At 47.8% G+C, this 13,757-nt stretch overlaps 1 protein-coding gene across 5 annotated transcripts in view; it reads right to left on the bottom strand.

Annotated features, from left to right (window-relative positions):
* Znf236 (zinc finger protein 236) overlaps positions 1 to 13,187 on the bottom strand; it is a 134,113-nt gene extending 120,926 nt beyond the window's left edge. For all 5 annotated transcript variants that reach the window (XM_045142551.1, XM_045142550.1, XM_045142553.1 and 2 more), the window contains exon 1: positions 13,133 to 13,187. In XM_045142551.1, the coding sequence (XP_044998486.1) occupies positions 13,133 to 13,187 (55 nt within the window). The remainder of the gene's footprint in view (positions 1 to 13,132) is intronic.
* Between the last annotated feature and the right edge of the window lie 570 nt (positions 13,188 to 13,757).

Below are 13,757 nucleotides of genomic sequence, written 5' to 3' on the forward strand. Positions count from 1 at the left end.
GTGAGCTGGAGGCCAGCATGGGCTTCAGAATGAGTTCCAGGTCAGCCTTGGTTACAGTGAGACCATCGTTGCTTTAAAAAGAAAGGCAGGGAGGGAAGGAGGGGAGGGGAGGGGAGGGGAGGGGAGGGGAGGGGAGGGGAGGGGAGGGGAGGGGAGGGGAGGGAGGGAGGGAGGGAGGGAGGGAGGGAGGGAGGGAGGGAGGGAAAGAAAAAAGCCAGCCAGGCATGTGGCACACACCTTTAACCCCAGCACTCGCGAGGCAGAGATAGGAGGATTGTCGTGAGCTCGAGGCCACCCTGACACTCCATAGTGAATCCCAGTCAGCCTGGGCTAGAGTGAGACCCTACCTCAAGACACCAAAACAAAAAATAGCCAAGTGTGGAGGCAGACACCTTTAATCCCAGCACTCGGGAGGCAGAAGTAGGATTGCTGTGAGTTTGAGGTTACCCTGACACTACAGAATGAATTCCAGGTCAGCCTGGGCCACAGTGAGATCCTACCTTGGGATGGGCGTGGGGGGTGGGGGGAAGACCTGAGTACCAAGGTCATGGTTCTGGGCTTCTGTAAACTTTTTAAAAAATATTTTCATTTATTTATTTGCAAGCAAAAAGAGATAAGAGAGAAGAGACACAGAGAGAGAAACGGGTATGCCAAGGCCTCCAACCACTGCAAACAAACTCCAGATGCATGTGCCACTGTGCATCTGGCTTTACATGGTTGCTTTACATGGTTACTGGAGAATTGAACTTGGGTCATTAGGCTTTGTAGGCAAATGCCTTAACCACTGAGCCATTTCTTGAGCCCCATGTAAACTCTTTTAGAAACATGTAATGCTATAAGGAATAGATTGGGGAAAAAATTGAGGAAGTGGACACGTTTTAAAATTAGAAGTGAAAAATGTTGAATTCCTGAAACAAGGGACAAGAAAACTCTAAGGACTTGTTGGTAGGATTTCTAGAAAAGTAAAGTTAGTTTCTTCAAATATGACAACCAAACACAGGCACACAAAAAGCCACAAGGAGGCTCCTTAAATTTTGCAGATGCAGCCAGGTTCAGTGGTACACACCTTTAATCCCAGCATTCAGGAGGCAGAATGCTGTGAGTTCAAGACCAGCCTGGGAATACAGAGTTCATTCCAGATCTGCCTGGGCTACTGTGAGACAATACCTTTAAAAATAAAAAATGAAAAGCACAACTTTGCAGACTAACCTAATACTATCACGAAATCACTATAACCCATGGAGATGTCTAACCTCTATGTCCCATAAAGAGCACACAGCTTCCTAAACCACTTGGTAACCTCAACTCCATGGAAACATTAATAGCCTTAAAATGCCAATCTGCAGGTTCTGTGTATCTCTGAAAACTGCTATAAGGCAAGATTAAGTCAGAAAGAAAAAACTTTATCCCATCAGCTAGTGAGCATTTAGGAACTAAGAGAGAGCAAGGCCTCACTCAGCCAGCCCTGTTCTTACAAAGTGTTCCCAAGAACCTATGCACATGCAGGGAAAATGCTGCAACTTAAGTGTTCTCAGGAGAGATGGCTTAGTGGTTAACGCCCTTACCTGTAAAGCCAAAGAACCCAGGTTGAATTCCCCAGGACCCATGTAAACCAGGTGCACAATGTGCCAAATGAATCTGGAGTTCATTTGCTATGGCCAAAGGTCCTGGGGTGCCCATTCATTCCCTCTTCCTCCCCTCCCCCCTAAATTAAATAAACCTAAAATTTTTTTAAAAATTAAGTGTTTGCAAATAAGAACAGACATGGAGCTGTGGATGTAGTATAGCTGGTAGAGCGCTCGCCTAAGCCCAGGTTCAATCTCCACCAAGGCATTAAAACCAAGCATGGTGGAGATGCACTAGGGAGATGCACTAGGGAGAGGAAGAAAGGAGGATCAGGAAATTCAAGGTCATCCTCAACTCACAGTGTGTTCAAGACCAGCCTTGATAACTTAAGATCTTATCTTTAGGGGAAAAAAAGAGACCAAAAGAAAAATGACAGACTATCATAGAAACTCATCAATTTCTCAAGAATGCCATAAAATAAAAATATTCTAAGCCACTACAATTCTTTAACATAAGTAAATACATTCCATGTGCTCTAATTAGGTTATAAATATGTAATACACAAGAACTGCACAAGGACTAGGAATATGTCACAAGCAATTTTGGTGTGGAATCTCATCCACTGGTCCCAGGCATCTCCCATAGACCTTCACATTTCATTAGAGAAAAGAATAGGGGCTGGAGAAGATGGCTTAGCAGTTAAGGCATTTGCCTGCAAAGCCAAAGGATCCCAGTTCAATTCCCCAAGTCCCACGTAAGCCAGATACACAAGGTGGTGCATGCATCTGGAATTCGTTTTCAGTGGCTGGAGGTCCTGGCACAACCATTCCCCCCCCCCACACACACACACACATACACACACACACATAAATAAAATAGAAAATAAAGAATGGGCAGTCTGTTAGTCAACTAAATTTCCTGACTGGGCCTGGATATGCTTGTGGCAAGGACTGTGAAATTCCAAGAATAAGAAGTGGATGGAAGGGAGGTAGGCAGGTAGGAAGACAACTCAAAACATTTGCCAGGCGTGGCGGCGCACGCCTTTAATCCCAGCACTTGGGAGGCAGAGGTAGGAGGATTGCCGTGAGTTCGAAGCCACCCTGAGACTCCATAGTGAATTCCAGGTCAGCCTGGGCTAGAGTGAGACCCTACCTCGAAAATAAAAAAAGAAAAAGAAGAAATCTTTTGCTCATTTTTTTTTAATTTTTTTGTTTGTTTAGTTTTTTTCTAGGTAGGATCTTGCTCTAGCTTGGGCTTACCTGGAATTCACTATGTAGTCTCAGGGTGGCATCAAACTCACAATGATCCTCCTATCTGTGCCTCCTCCCGAGTGCTGGGATTAAAAGTGTGTATCACCATGCTGAGCTCAGAATATTTCTTTTTAAAGTTTCTCCAGCCAGGCGTGGTGGCACATACTTTTAAGCCCAGCACTGGGAATGCTGAGATAAGGAGGAATGCTATGAATTCAAGGGCAGCCTGTGCTACAGAGTGAGTTCCAGGTCAGACTGGACTACAGTGAAACCCTGCTTCAAAAACAAACAAGCAAGGGCTGGAGAGATGGCTTAGGGGTTCAGGTGCTTGCCTGCAGAGCCTAAGAACTTACATTCAAATCTCCAGGCCCCACACAGCCAGATGCACAGTGATGCAAATGCACAATGCACAACGTCGCACATGCACACAAGGGACACACGTCTGGAACTCATTTGTAACAGGCTGAAAGTCCTGGCACTCCCATTCACTCTCTCTTCTCTTTTCTCTCTCTCTCTGCCTCTTTCTCTCAAAATAAAAATAATAGGGCTGGAGAGATGATTTAGCGGATAAGGTGCTTGCCAGCAAAGCCTAGGGATCTCTCCAGATCCCACATAAGCCAGATGCACAAAGGTGAGGCAGGAGCAAGGCTGCATATGCCTACCAGGTAGTGCAAGCATCTGGAGTTGGATTTCAGTGGCTGAGGCCCTGGCGTTCCCACACACACACACACACACACACACACCCTCTCTCTCTCTCTCTCTCTCTCTCTCGCTCTCGCTCTCGCTCTCTCTCTCTCCCCCTTACCCCCTCCCTCTGTCTCTCTCTCGCACTCATTCACACTAAAATAAAATAAAATAAAACAAGTAAGCTTGGCAATGTGGTGCATGCCTTCAATCTCAGCATACCAGTGGAAGAGAAACTATGGGGAAATGTTATGGGGAGAGGAGAGAGGCATAGTGGCGCACACCTTTAATCTCAGCACTTGGGAGGCAGAAGTAGGAGGATCGCCAAAAGCTCAAGACCACTCTGAGACTGTATAGTGAATTCCAGGTCAACCTGGGCTAGAGACAGACCCTACCAAAAGAAAAAAACAAGTTACTCCAATAACATATAAAATACAGCAAGGGCCTGGAGAGATGACCCAGCAGTTAAAGGTACTTGTTTGCAAAGCCTACCAGCCTGGGTTCAATTCCCCAGCCATATACATAAAGCCAGACAGGCATTGGATTACAGTGGCAACAGACCCTGACAAACCCACACACATACCTGCATACACCATACACACACAAGCATATGCATGCAAATAAATATTTTTTTAAAATACTACAAAAAATAAATAAATAAAAATAATACAACAGCCTGGTGTGGTGGCACACACCTTTAATCCCAGCACTCAGGAAGCAGAGGTAGGAGGATCGCTGTGAGTCTGAGACCAGCCTGGGAATACACAGTGAGTTCCTCCAGGTCAGCCTGGGTTAGAGTGAGAACCTACCTCACACACAAATAATAATAATAATAATAATAATAATAATAATAATAATAATACACCAGAAGACACTGATATGGGTTAGGTATAAAGTGTCCCCCAAAGGTCTTAGGTACAGAAGGTTTGACACCCAGCTGGTGACATTATTTTGAGAGGCTCTAGAAGCTTAAGGGTAAGGATCAGCTGGAGGAAGTAGGTCACTGGGAGTGTCCCTAGGACTGTGTGTTGTCCTTGGCCCCAGTCTCTCTATTTCCTACCTGCCATGAAGTAAGGAGCCTGGGCCATATGATCCTGTCATGTGATGTTCTGCTTCACCTTAGACCCAGAATCCACAGCCAAGGACTGTGGACCAAAACCTCTGAAACCATGTGCCAAAGCAAGTCCTTCCTCCCTTCAAGTTGTTTGGTCAAGGCCAAAAAGTCTTGGATGCTCAGGAGCTGCAATCAGGTACGAAGTGTGTATCAAGGTGAGGATGGAGCTCACTTGATGGAGCACTGGCCTGGCTCACAGGAGGCCCTATGTTCAATGCCCAACTCCATTTTATAAAGTGGGTGTGGTGGTGCTCACTTGTCATCCCAGCACTGAAAGAGGATCATGAGTTCAAGGCCAGCCTGAGCTACAGGCCAGTCAAAACCAGATCGAGATGTTACTTCACATCATTAGGGTGGCCCAAAAATAAATAATACTGGGAAATAACATTTTTCTGAGTAATTAACCAAAATCTCAACAAGTGACACAACTTTTTTTTAACCAAGCACACACAGGAGCTAACTATGATCACAGGATAGAAACAAGCCTCAGCAAACTTCAAGTGATTAACATAATCCAAAATGGTTTCCTGACAACAATGCAAATGAGTTGAAATCAATAACATAATCTTGGTACTGGAGAGATAGATGACTCAGCAGTTAAAGTTGCTTACTTGGTCTGACTAGAGTGAAACCCTACCTCAGAAAACCAAAAAAAAAAAAAAAAAAAAGTTGCTTGCTTACAAAGCCTTCCAGGCAGGGTTCAATTCCCTCCAGTAACCACATATAGCTAGGCATAAAGTGACACATGCGGTCTGGAGTTTGCTTCTTGCACCATGGGGCCCCGGTGTACCCATATTCTTCCCTTCTCTCTCTCAAAAAAAAAAATACTAGGGCTGGAGGGATGGTTTAGCAGTTAAGGCGCTTGCCTGCAAAGCCAAAGGACCAAGGTTAGGTTCAATTCTTCAGGACCCACTTAAGCCAGATGCACAAGGGGACACATGCGTCTGGAGTTCATTTGTAGTGGCTAGAGGCCCTGGAACACCCATTCTTTCTCTCACTCTCTCTTTCTCTGTAAAATAAATAAAAATAAAAATAATTATTAAAATATCTTTTTTTAAAAAAGGTAATCTTGGGATGGAGAGAGGGCTTAGCAGTTAAAGCACTTGCCTACAAAGCCAAAGGACCCAGGTTCAATTACCCAGGACCATGTAAGACAGATGCGCAAGGTGGCACATAGATCTGGAGTTCATTTGCAGCAGCTGGAGGCCCTGGTGTGACCTCTTGCTCTCTCCCTCTTTCTATCTCTCTCAAATAATAAATTAAAATAAAATAGAAAAAAAAATTTTAAAGATAATCTTGTCAGGCATCAGTAGTGCATGCCTTTAACCTCAACACTTGGGAGACAGACATAAGAGGATAGCTGTGAGTTCCAGGCCAGCCAGAGAGTACATAGTGAATTCCAGGTCAGCCTGGACTAAAATGAGACCAAAAAACAAAAAAGGTAATCTTAAAAACCCCAAATGTTTGGAAAATAAGCTACATCTTTCTGAGTAACTAAGGAGAAACCACATGGACATGAAAACAAAATCCAACTTAAGAAAGGTTAAAAAAAATCACATTTAAAAGTTTGGCGATGCATCAAAGCCCACAGCCTTGATGAGCATAACCCTGTAAGTGTATGCTCAACAAATGCTGACTTATTTCTTTACCTCTGTCCTAAGCTTACCTCATGAAAAGTGCTAGTTGGGAGCGGGGTTAAGGACAGAGAAATGGTTCAGTGGATAAAGTACTTGGTGCCAAGCATGAGAACGAGAGTTTGGATCCCCAGCTCACAAATAAAAGCCAGACATAGTGGTGCATGTCTGTAATCCCAGTGCTCCGACAGTGAGATGGGAGAGGGAGAGGCAGAGAGAGGGAGACAGGACAAGTCCCAGAAGCGCGGGGCCAGCTAGCCTGCCAAGCAACAAACAGAACCTGCCTGAAACAAAGTGGAAGCACCCCAAGTTTCCTCCAACCTGCACACCTGAGCTAGGGCATGCATGCACCCACACTCACATACACAAAATAAGGGGGAGAGTGACTCAGGAAGACACCTTTGGTTTCCGTGAGCCCACATACATACACACACTTTTTCTTAAAAGAAATGTGTTTTGGGAGGTCCATTCCTACTCACTTTTTTCAAAAAAAATTTCTTTTTATCTTTTAGACAAGGTCTCATGTGGCCCAAGCTAAACTCTTTTTTATTTGTTTGTATGTTTTGTTTTTGTTTTTCAAGGTAAGGTTTCACTCTAGCCCAGCCTGACCTGGAATTCACTATGTAATCTCAGGTAAACTCTTAATTCATACTGTAGTTGAGGATTACCTTGAACTCTTGTTTCCACTTCCCATGTGGAATTACAGATGTGCACCACTACACCTGGCTACTAGTACCTTTCATTGTGGGGTTGTTTGAGGTAGGGTCTTGCTCTAGCCCAGGCTAACCTGGAACTCACTCTGCAGTTCCAAGCTGGTCTGGAACTCATCGTGATCCTCCTACCTCTGCCTCCTAGGATTCAATGCATGTGGCACCACAGCTGGCCAGACATCCATTTGCAGTGGCAACAAACCATGGTACACCCATATACACACACATACATACATACATACTTACTTACTTACTTACTTACACATGAGCACACACACGAATATTTTTTTTTTAAATAAAAGATTAGTTGTGAAACAAACATTCAGCCCGATGAAGAGCTCTGGAATGTAATGCAGAGCAAACCCCAGTGCCCAACCTCTCTAGCTGTTTGGCCTTCACTCACTCTCCCTGAGCCTGTTTCCTGTCTGTGAAACTGTCTACACTCCTGTAGTGGTTCCCAGGAACAAAGCACCTCACGGGAGCTGGCCATTGTGGTGGAGGCCAAGACAGAATATCCAATTCAAGGCCAGCCAGCTACATGGCAAAAGTTCTGTATGGAGTCAGCAAAAACTGGGCAAAATCACTACAGGCTATGGAAAACACGAAAGTGACCTACACCACAAAGTCCTCAAGCATTTCAACCTCAGGGCCCCTTTATAATCACAAATATTACTGAAGTCCTCAAAAACCTACAGCTTACGTAGACTTTATCCATTAATATCCACCCTACTAGAAATTTAAATTGACCAAACTGTTAAAATATTTATTCATTCAGGGTTGGAGAGGTGACTTAGCAGTTAAGGTGCTTGCCTACAAAGCCAGAGGATCAGGTTCAATTCCCCAGGACCCACGTAAGCCAGATGCACAAAGTGGCACATGCAGTTTGCAGTAGCTGGAAGCCCTGGTGTACCCATTCTCTATCTGCCTCATTCTCTCTCACACTCTCTAATAAATAAATAAAAATTTTAAAAAATAAACATATTCATTCAAAAATTGGCAGAGGGGTTGGAGAGACAGCTCAGCTGATAAAAAGCATTTGCTGTTCTGAACCTGAGTTCAGAACTCCAGACCCCATGTAAAAGTCAGAAACTGTAGTGTAGCAGGCTTCTATAATCCCAGTGCGCTTATGGTGAGACAGATGGAAAGTAGAGATAGCAGAATTTCCTGGAAGCTCATGAACATAACAGTGACAAGATTCCCTGACTCAAAGCAAGGCAGAAGGCAAGGACCCACCCAAAAGTTATTCCAACATGTACAGGCACACCATGGCTCATGTGCAAGTGTATTTATCCCAAATTAATTAATTAATTGGGAGGAGGCTGGAGAGATGACTCAGTGGTTAAGGCACTTGCCTACAAAGTAGGCTAACAACGAAGAGATCCCAGCTCGACTCTCTCCAGGACCCATGTAAACCAGCCGCACAAGAGGGTGCATGTATCTGGAGTTTGTTTGCAGTGGCTGGAGGCCCTGGTGTGCCCATTTTCTCTCTCTCCTTGCAAATAAGCAAAAAAATTTTAAATAAATTTTAAACCAAGTCCAGGCATAGTGGCGCATGCCTTTAATTCCAGCACTTGGGAGACAGAGGTAGGAGGATCGCTGAGAGTTCAAGGCTACCCAGAGATTACATAGTGAATTCTAGGTCAGCCTGACCTAGCATGAGACCGTAACTCAGAAAACCAAAATAAATAAATAAATAAACCAGCAAAGAATGGTCTGCTCAGTTTGAGCCAATACACAGTGAGTTCTAGGCCAGCCTGAGTTACCGTGTGAGACCCTGTCTCAACAAGCAACAACAACAAAATCAGTCAATCAGTCAGGCCAAATGAGCCAACAGGTACAATAGTGGCACATCTGTCATGGTGGAAACCAACTGCCCTCTAATTGGACTGGAGGCCCACTCCATGGGAGGGAATACATCCCTGATACTGAAAACCTACAACGGGGGTAGTCATGAGTCCTAGGGATGTAACGTCTGCTGCTATCTGGCTAAATATATAACTATGCTCACCAAACTGCCCAGTAAGCACTTCTCTTAATGTTCATACCCATATATTAATGCTACTCTCACTTTGGGTTGAGAACCTTCTCTTTTCAGATGTCAATGACCTTGGGATGACTCAGAAGGCACCATGGTGCTGGGAAGAAGTGACAGGAATGCTCAGCACTGAAACATCTCTATCACACCTTCTAAGGCTCAGGGTTCATTGCGGAAGAGGTGGCAGAAAGAATGTAAGAGCCAAAGGAAGGGTAGGACTCCTTATAACGTGCTCCTCCAGACACAAAATTGCCTGGATATCCAAACCCCAAAGTGCCTAACACTACCTACACAAGACCATCATAATAGGAGGAAAAGATCATGACATCAAAATAAAAGAGAGACTGACTGGGGGGGGGGATATGATGCAGAGTGAGGTTTCAAAGGGGAAAGTGAGGGGAGGGAGGGCAGGCATTACCATGGGATATTGTTTACAATCACAGACATTGTTAATAAAAGATAAATTAATTTTTAAGCCAGGCGAGGTGGCACACACCTTTAATCCCAGTACTCTGGAGGCAGATATAGGTGGACTGCCATGAGTTCGAGGCCACCCTGACTACATAATGAATTCCAGGTCAGCCTCGGCTAGAGTGAGACCCTACCTCGAAAAACCAAAAAATAAATAAATAAAATTAATTAATTTTTTAAAAACTCAGTCATCCAGGTGTGGTAGCACACACCTTTAATTCCAGCACTTGGGAGGCAGAGGTAGAAGGACTTCGGTGAGTTCGAGACCACCCTGAGACTACACAGTGAATTCCAGGTCAACCTGGGCTACAGTGAAACCCTACCTCGAAAAAAAAAAAAAATCAGTCTATGTTAATGTAACGCATATTTTCATGAAAAGTATTTCCCCCCCAAAAAAAATTACAATCTGTCTAGTTTAGTAGAGTAGCAGGTAGATTCTCCTACCAGCCTCTGCATTCTCCCTGTTGCAGTGTGGTGGTTTAGGCCGGGGTGTATGAAGAAAGCAGTCACAGTTCTGGCACACCACCATCTCGATTCACACTGAGCTGTCGGCAGTGGTACCCACAACCGCATGCTCACAATTAGAGCAAATGCTAACCAAGTGGAAAAGCCAACAGTCTTAATATCATTATACAAGTATTTATCTTAAAGAGTTCCGTGGGCCAGGAAATGGCTTATCAGTTAAAGCGTTTGCTTGCAAGGCCTGGTGACTTGGGTTCACTTCCCTAGTACCCATGCAAAGCCAGGTGTACAAAGTGGCACATGAATTAAGAGTTCATTAGCAGCAGTAAGATGCCCTGATGTGCCCATACATTCTCACCCTTCCTCCCTCCTCACAAATATATATTATATACAAAGGAAACATATATACATATAATTTTTTAAAGACCTCTGGAAAAAAAATAAAAGACCTCTGAAAGCACCATACTTTGTGAACCGCTGTGGGGAGAATGACCGGTGTGAAGTAGAGAAAAGTGTTTTGAACAGGTCTACAAAAGGCCTCTTTGAAGCTGTGGCACTTAGGTCTATGGAGAAGCAAAGGTGTTTTCTCAGACCAGAACCACAAAGGGCCTGAGACCCAAAGTGGAGGCCACAAGAACAACCGAATTCCAGAGGGAGGAGAGCCGAAGGCTGTGTGCGGTCCACAGGTCGCGCAGGGGTGTGGTGTCTAGGTGGGCGGCATGAGGCACCCCCCCCCTTCAATCAGAGGGCAGCCACAGCTGACTCCTGAAGGCACATACACACAGGCGAGTGACCGATTTAAGGACAAGACTTGCCCCCCTCATTTTGGAGGCTCCACCTTGGAGTCTAAAGGCTGTGACAGAATGCAGCCAGTCATGAGGAAGAGGCAACAAGACTTAGTTATTAAGTGTCTTGGAAAACAAGAAAACTACAATTCCTCTCAGGTTTGGGGCTTTGTAGACAGCAGTGCCATCTGGTAAAATGGAGACCCAGCTTTATCCTAATGAAAACCTTACATTTCCTTTCTACTAACCCTTCTTCCACATAACTGAAACACTCTGCACCTTACAGTATTCTTTTTATGTTTTCGTGTTGAAACAAGGCCTCATTTAGCCCAGGCTGTTTTAGGACAACCATGAGCTTCTGATCCTCCTGCCTCCACTTCCTGAGTGCTGGGATTACAAGCATAAACCACTACTCCCAGTTAGGTGATGCTGGGATGGGAACCCAGGACTTTGTGCGTGTCAGGGAAGTACTTTACTAACTGAACTACCTCCTCAGCCCCCACATTGTTTTTGGCATGTCAACAACAACAAAATTAAACACTAAACAAAAACAAGGCCAAGATCAAAGCAGTGACAGGCAATGAAGACACCACCAGCTACTGATGAATGGTCTTTGTAGTTACTTTCAACTATGCATCTTCATATCTGAGTACCATTTTCCATTTAGCCAACATCATTCCAAGTCCATAAAAGCAACAGAAATGTCAAAAAGCTTACCATGATGGGCGTGGTGGCCCACATCTTTAATCCCAGCACTTGGGAGGCAGAGGTAGGAGGATCAGTATGAGTTCAAGGCCAGCTTGAGACTACATAGTGAATTCCAGGTCAGCCTGGACTAAAAAACCCTAACTTGAAAGAAAGGAAAAAAAAAAAAAAAAAAAAAACCTTGCCATATACCATGTTCCTATTCCCAAATTTACACACCTGTTGAGTTTGTCAAGTGCCAACAGTCACTGTGATTTCTTGGGTAGGTGTCTCCTTCCTAAGCTCTCCCCCTTCTCTCAGAGGCTTCCGAGGACCAACTTAAACACAGCCCTGGGCTGGAGAGATGGCTTAGCAGTTAAAGCGCTTGCCTGCAAAGCCAAAGGACCCAGGTTCCATTCCCCAGCACCCACGTAAGCCAGATGCACAAGGTGGCGCATTCATCTGGCCTTCATTTGCTGTTGCTGTTGGTCCCGGCGCACCCATTCTGCCTGCCTCTTTCTCTTCCTCTATGTCTCTCTCTCAAATCAATAAAATAAATTAAAATTTAAACACACACACACACACACAGCCCTTTGTATTTCCAGACCTGACATAGTGAGTGTCTGCACGTCTGCTACTTTTACTCATAGCTGTTTAATGAGCCTCTGCGCACCCATCTCCAAGGATAGCCTAATCCCCAGTCACTATAACCAGCAGCCAGAGACATAATCATAAAGATGAATGTTAGTGAAGGGTAGTCCATCTTCCTTGTAGACTTCTAGGCAGACATCGGGCATCTCAGCACCCAACACGAACAGCCAGCTTGGCAACACAAACTGGGGGGGGAGGGGGAAGGGGGGACTCCTTCAGAACCGAGTACACTGGGACTACGTGGTAGGTACCCTCCAAGACTACAAATAAATCTAGACTAGAAACAACAAACTAAGGAGCAGGGAGGTCTATCCCACCTCAAAAATAAATAAATAAGTAGAAACCGGTGTGACCTTGTACATCTCAATCCTCCTCATCGAGCTGGAGGGGGGGGAGCCCTAGGACTGGGGCAGGGGGAGAAGGAGAAGGGTAGGCCCCCGGTGTGGGTGACATTTCCCCCCATCATTTTGCGCGCAGCAAAACTGTGTGCACTTCCTCCTCCATCCCGAACACACTCAAGTTAGTGCATGAACCAAGTGGCACCGAGCCTTAAGGACTCTAAGCTAAATACTCCGCGGGGCCTACTGTGCACTGGGGGTGGGGGGTGGGGAGGACTCCAAGGCTAAGCGGCGCCTACTGTGTGCATGCCAACCCCCACTCTGTCTGCGAGGTCCCAGGGCCCCGGGGACGACGCCTCATCAGCACTGGGCTGAGCAGGGCAGTGGGGGTAGGCAGGAAGGGAGGGGAGCTGCGGGAAGGGGACCCGGCCATGGGGCTGGGGGAAGGGCGGAGGAGACGCGGACGGGGACAGGGCGAGGCGGCCGCGAGGCTGGGAGCAGGAGCAGCCGGAGGAAGAAGCCGCCGCCCCCGTCCGTCCGGCCGCCGCCGCCGCTGCCGCCGCGGCCCGGAAAGTAGGCCCAGCGCGGAGGGGCCCGGCCGCGGCGCCCGTATCCGTCCGCCCGCGCTGCGCCCGCCCGCCCGCCCGCCCGCCCGGCCAGTCGTCGTCGCCGCCGCCCGCCCTCCGCGCCGCGGCTCCCGGCGCACCCCGCGCCCATCCGGGGACTCGGCGGCCGCCGCGGGCCTTACCGGAGTCGCCACGCGCCGCACCGTCCCGGGGCTTCGGGGGACGGCCCCGCGGCATCGTCGCGGCGGCCCACCCCTCAACTCGGCGCTTTCACTCGGCGAGCGGGCGCGCACGCGCGGCACCGGCGGACCGGAGGACGGACGGACGGACGGGCGGACGGGCGGACGGGCGGGCGGGCGGCGGAGGTAGCCGGACCCCCTCCCCCACCCAACCCAGCCCGCCCGGATCACGGGGCGACGGCGCCCGGACGCGAGGGCCGAAGCGCTCGGTCCGCGCCGGCTTCGGCGGGTTCCATGGCCCGCGGGCCGCGGCGGGGGCGTTGGGACCGGGTGGTGGGGGCGGGGGAGGCGCGCTGCGCATGCGCGGCCCGGCGAGCTGCGGCGGCGGCGGCGGCGGCGGCGTCACCTGGTGCGGCCATCAGTGGGCCTCGGAGTGGGGCCCACGCCGCGGGGGCCCCTTGACGACGAGCCCGGGCTCTGCACGGTGTCTCCCGGATGAGAACCTGTCGGCGGGCGCGGCGTCCAAGGCGTGGCCTGCCCGAGGACCTCCGAGCCCTCTCCGGGACAGCCACCCTCCCTCTCCCCCACACACACATCCCCCCCCCCCCCCGCCGCCGCCGGGGACTGA

The sequence above is a fragment of the Jaculus jaculus genome, chromosome 2 (genome assembly GCF_020740685.1).
Source record: "Jaculus jaculus isolate mJacJac1 chromosome 2, mJacJac1.mat.Y.cur, whole genome shotgun sequence".
NCBI classification, from domain to species: domain Eukaryota; kingdom Metazoa; phylum Chordata; class Mammalia; order Rodentia; family Dipodidae; genus Jaculus; species Jaculus jaculus.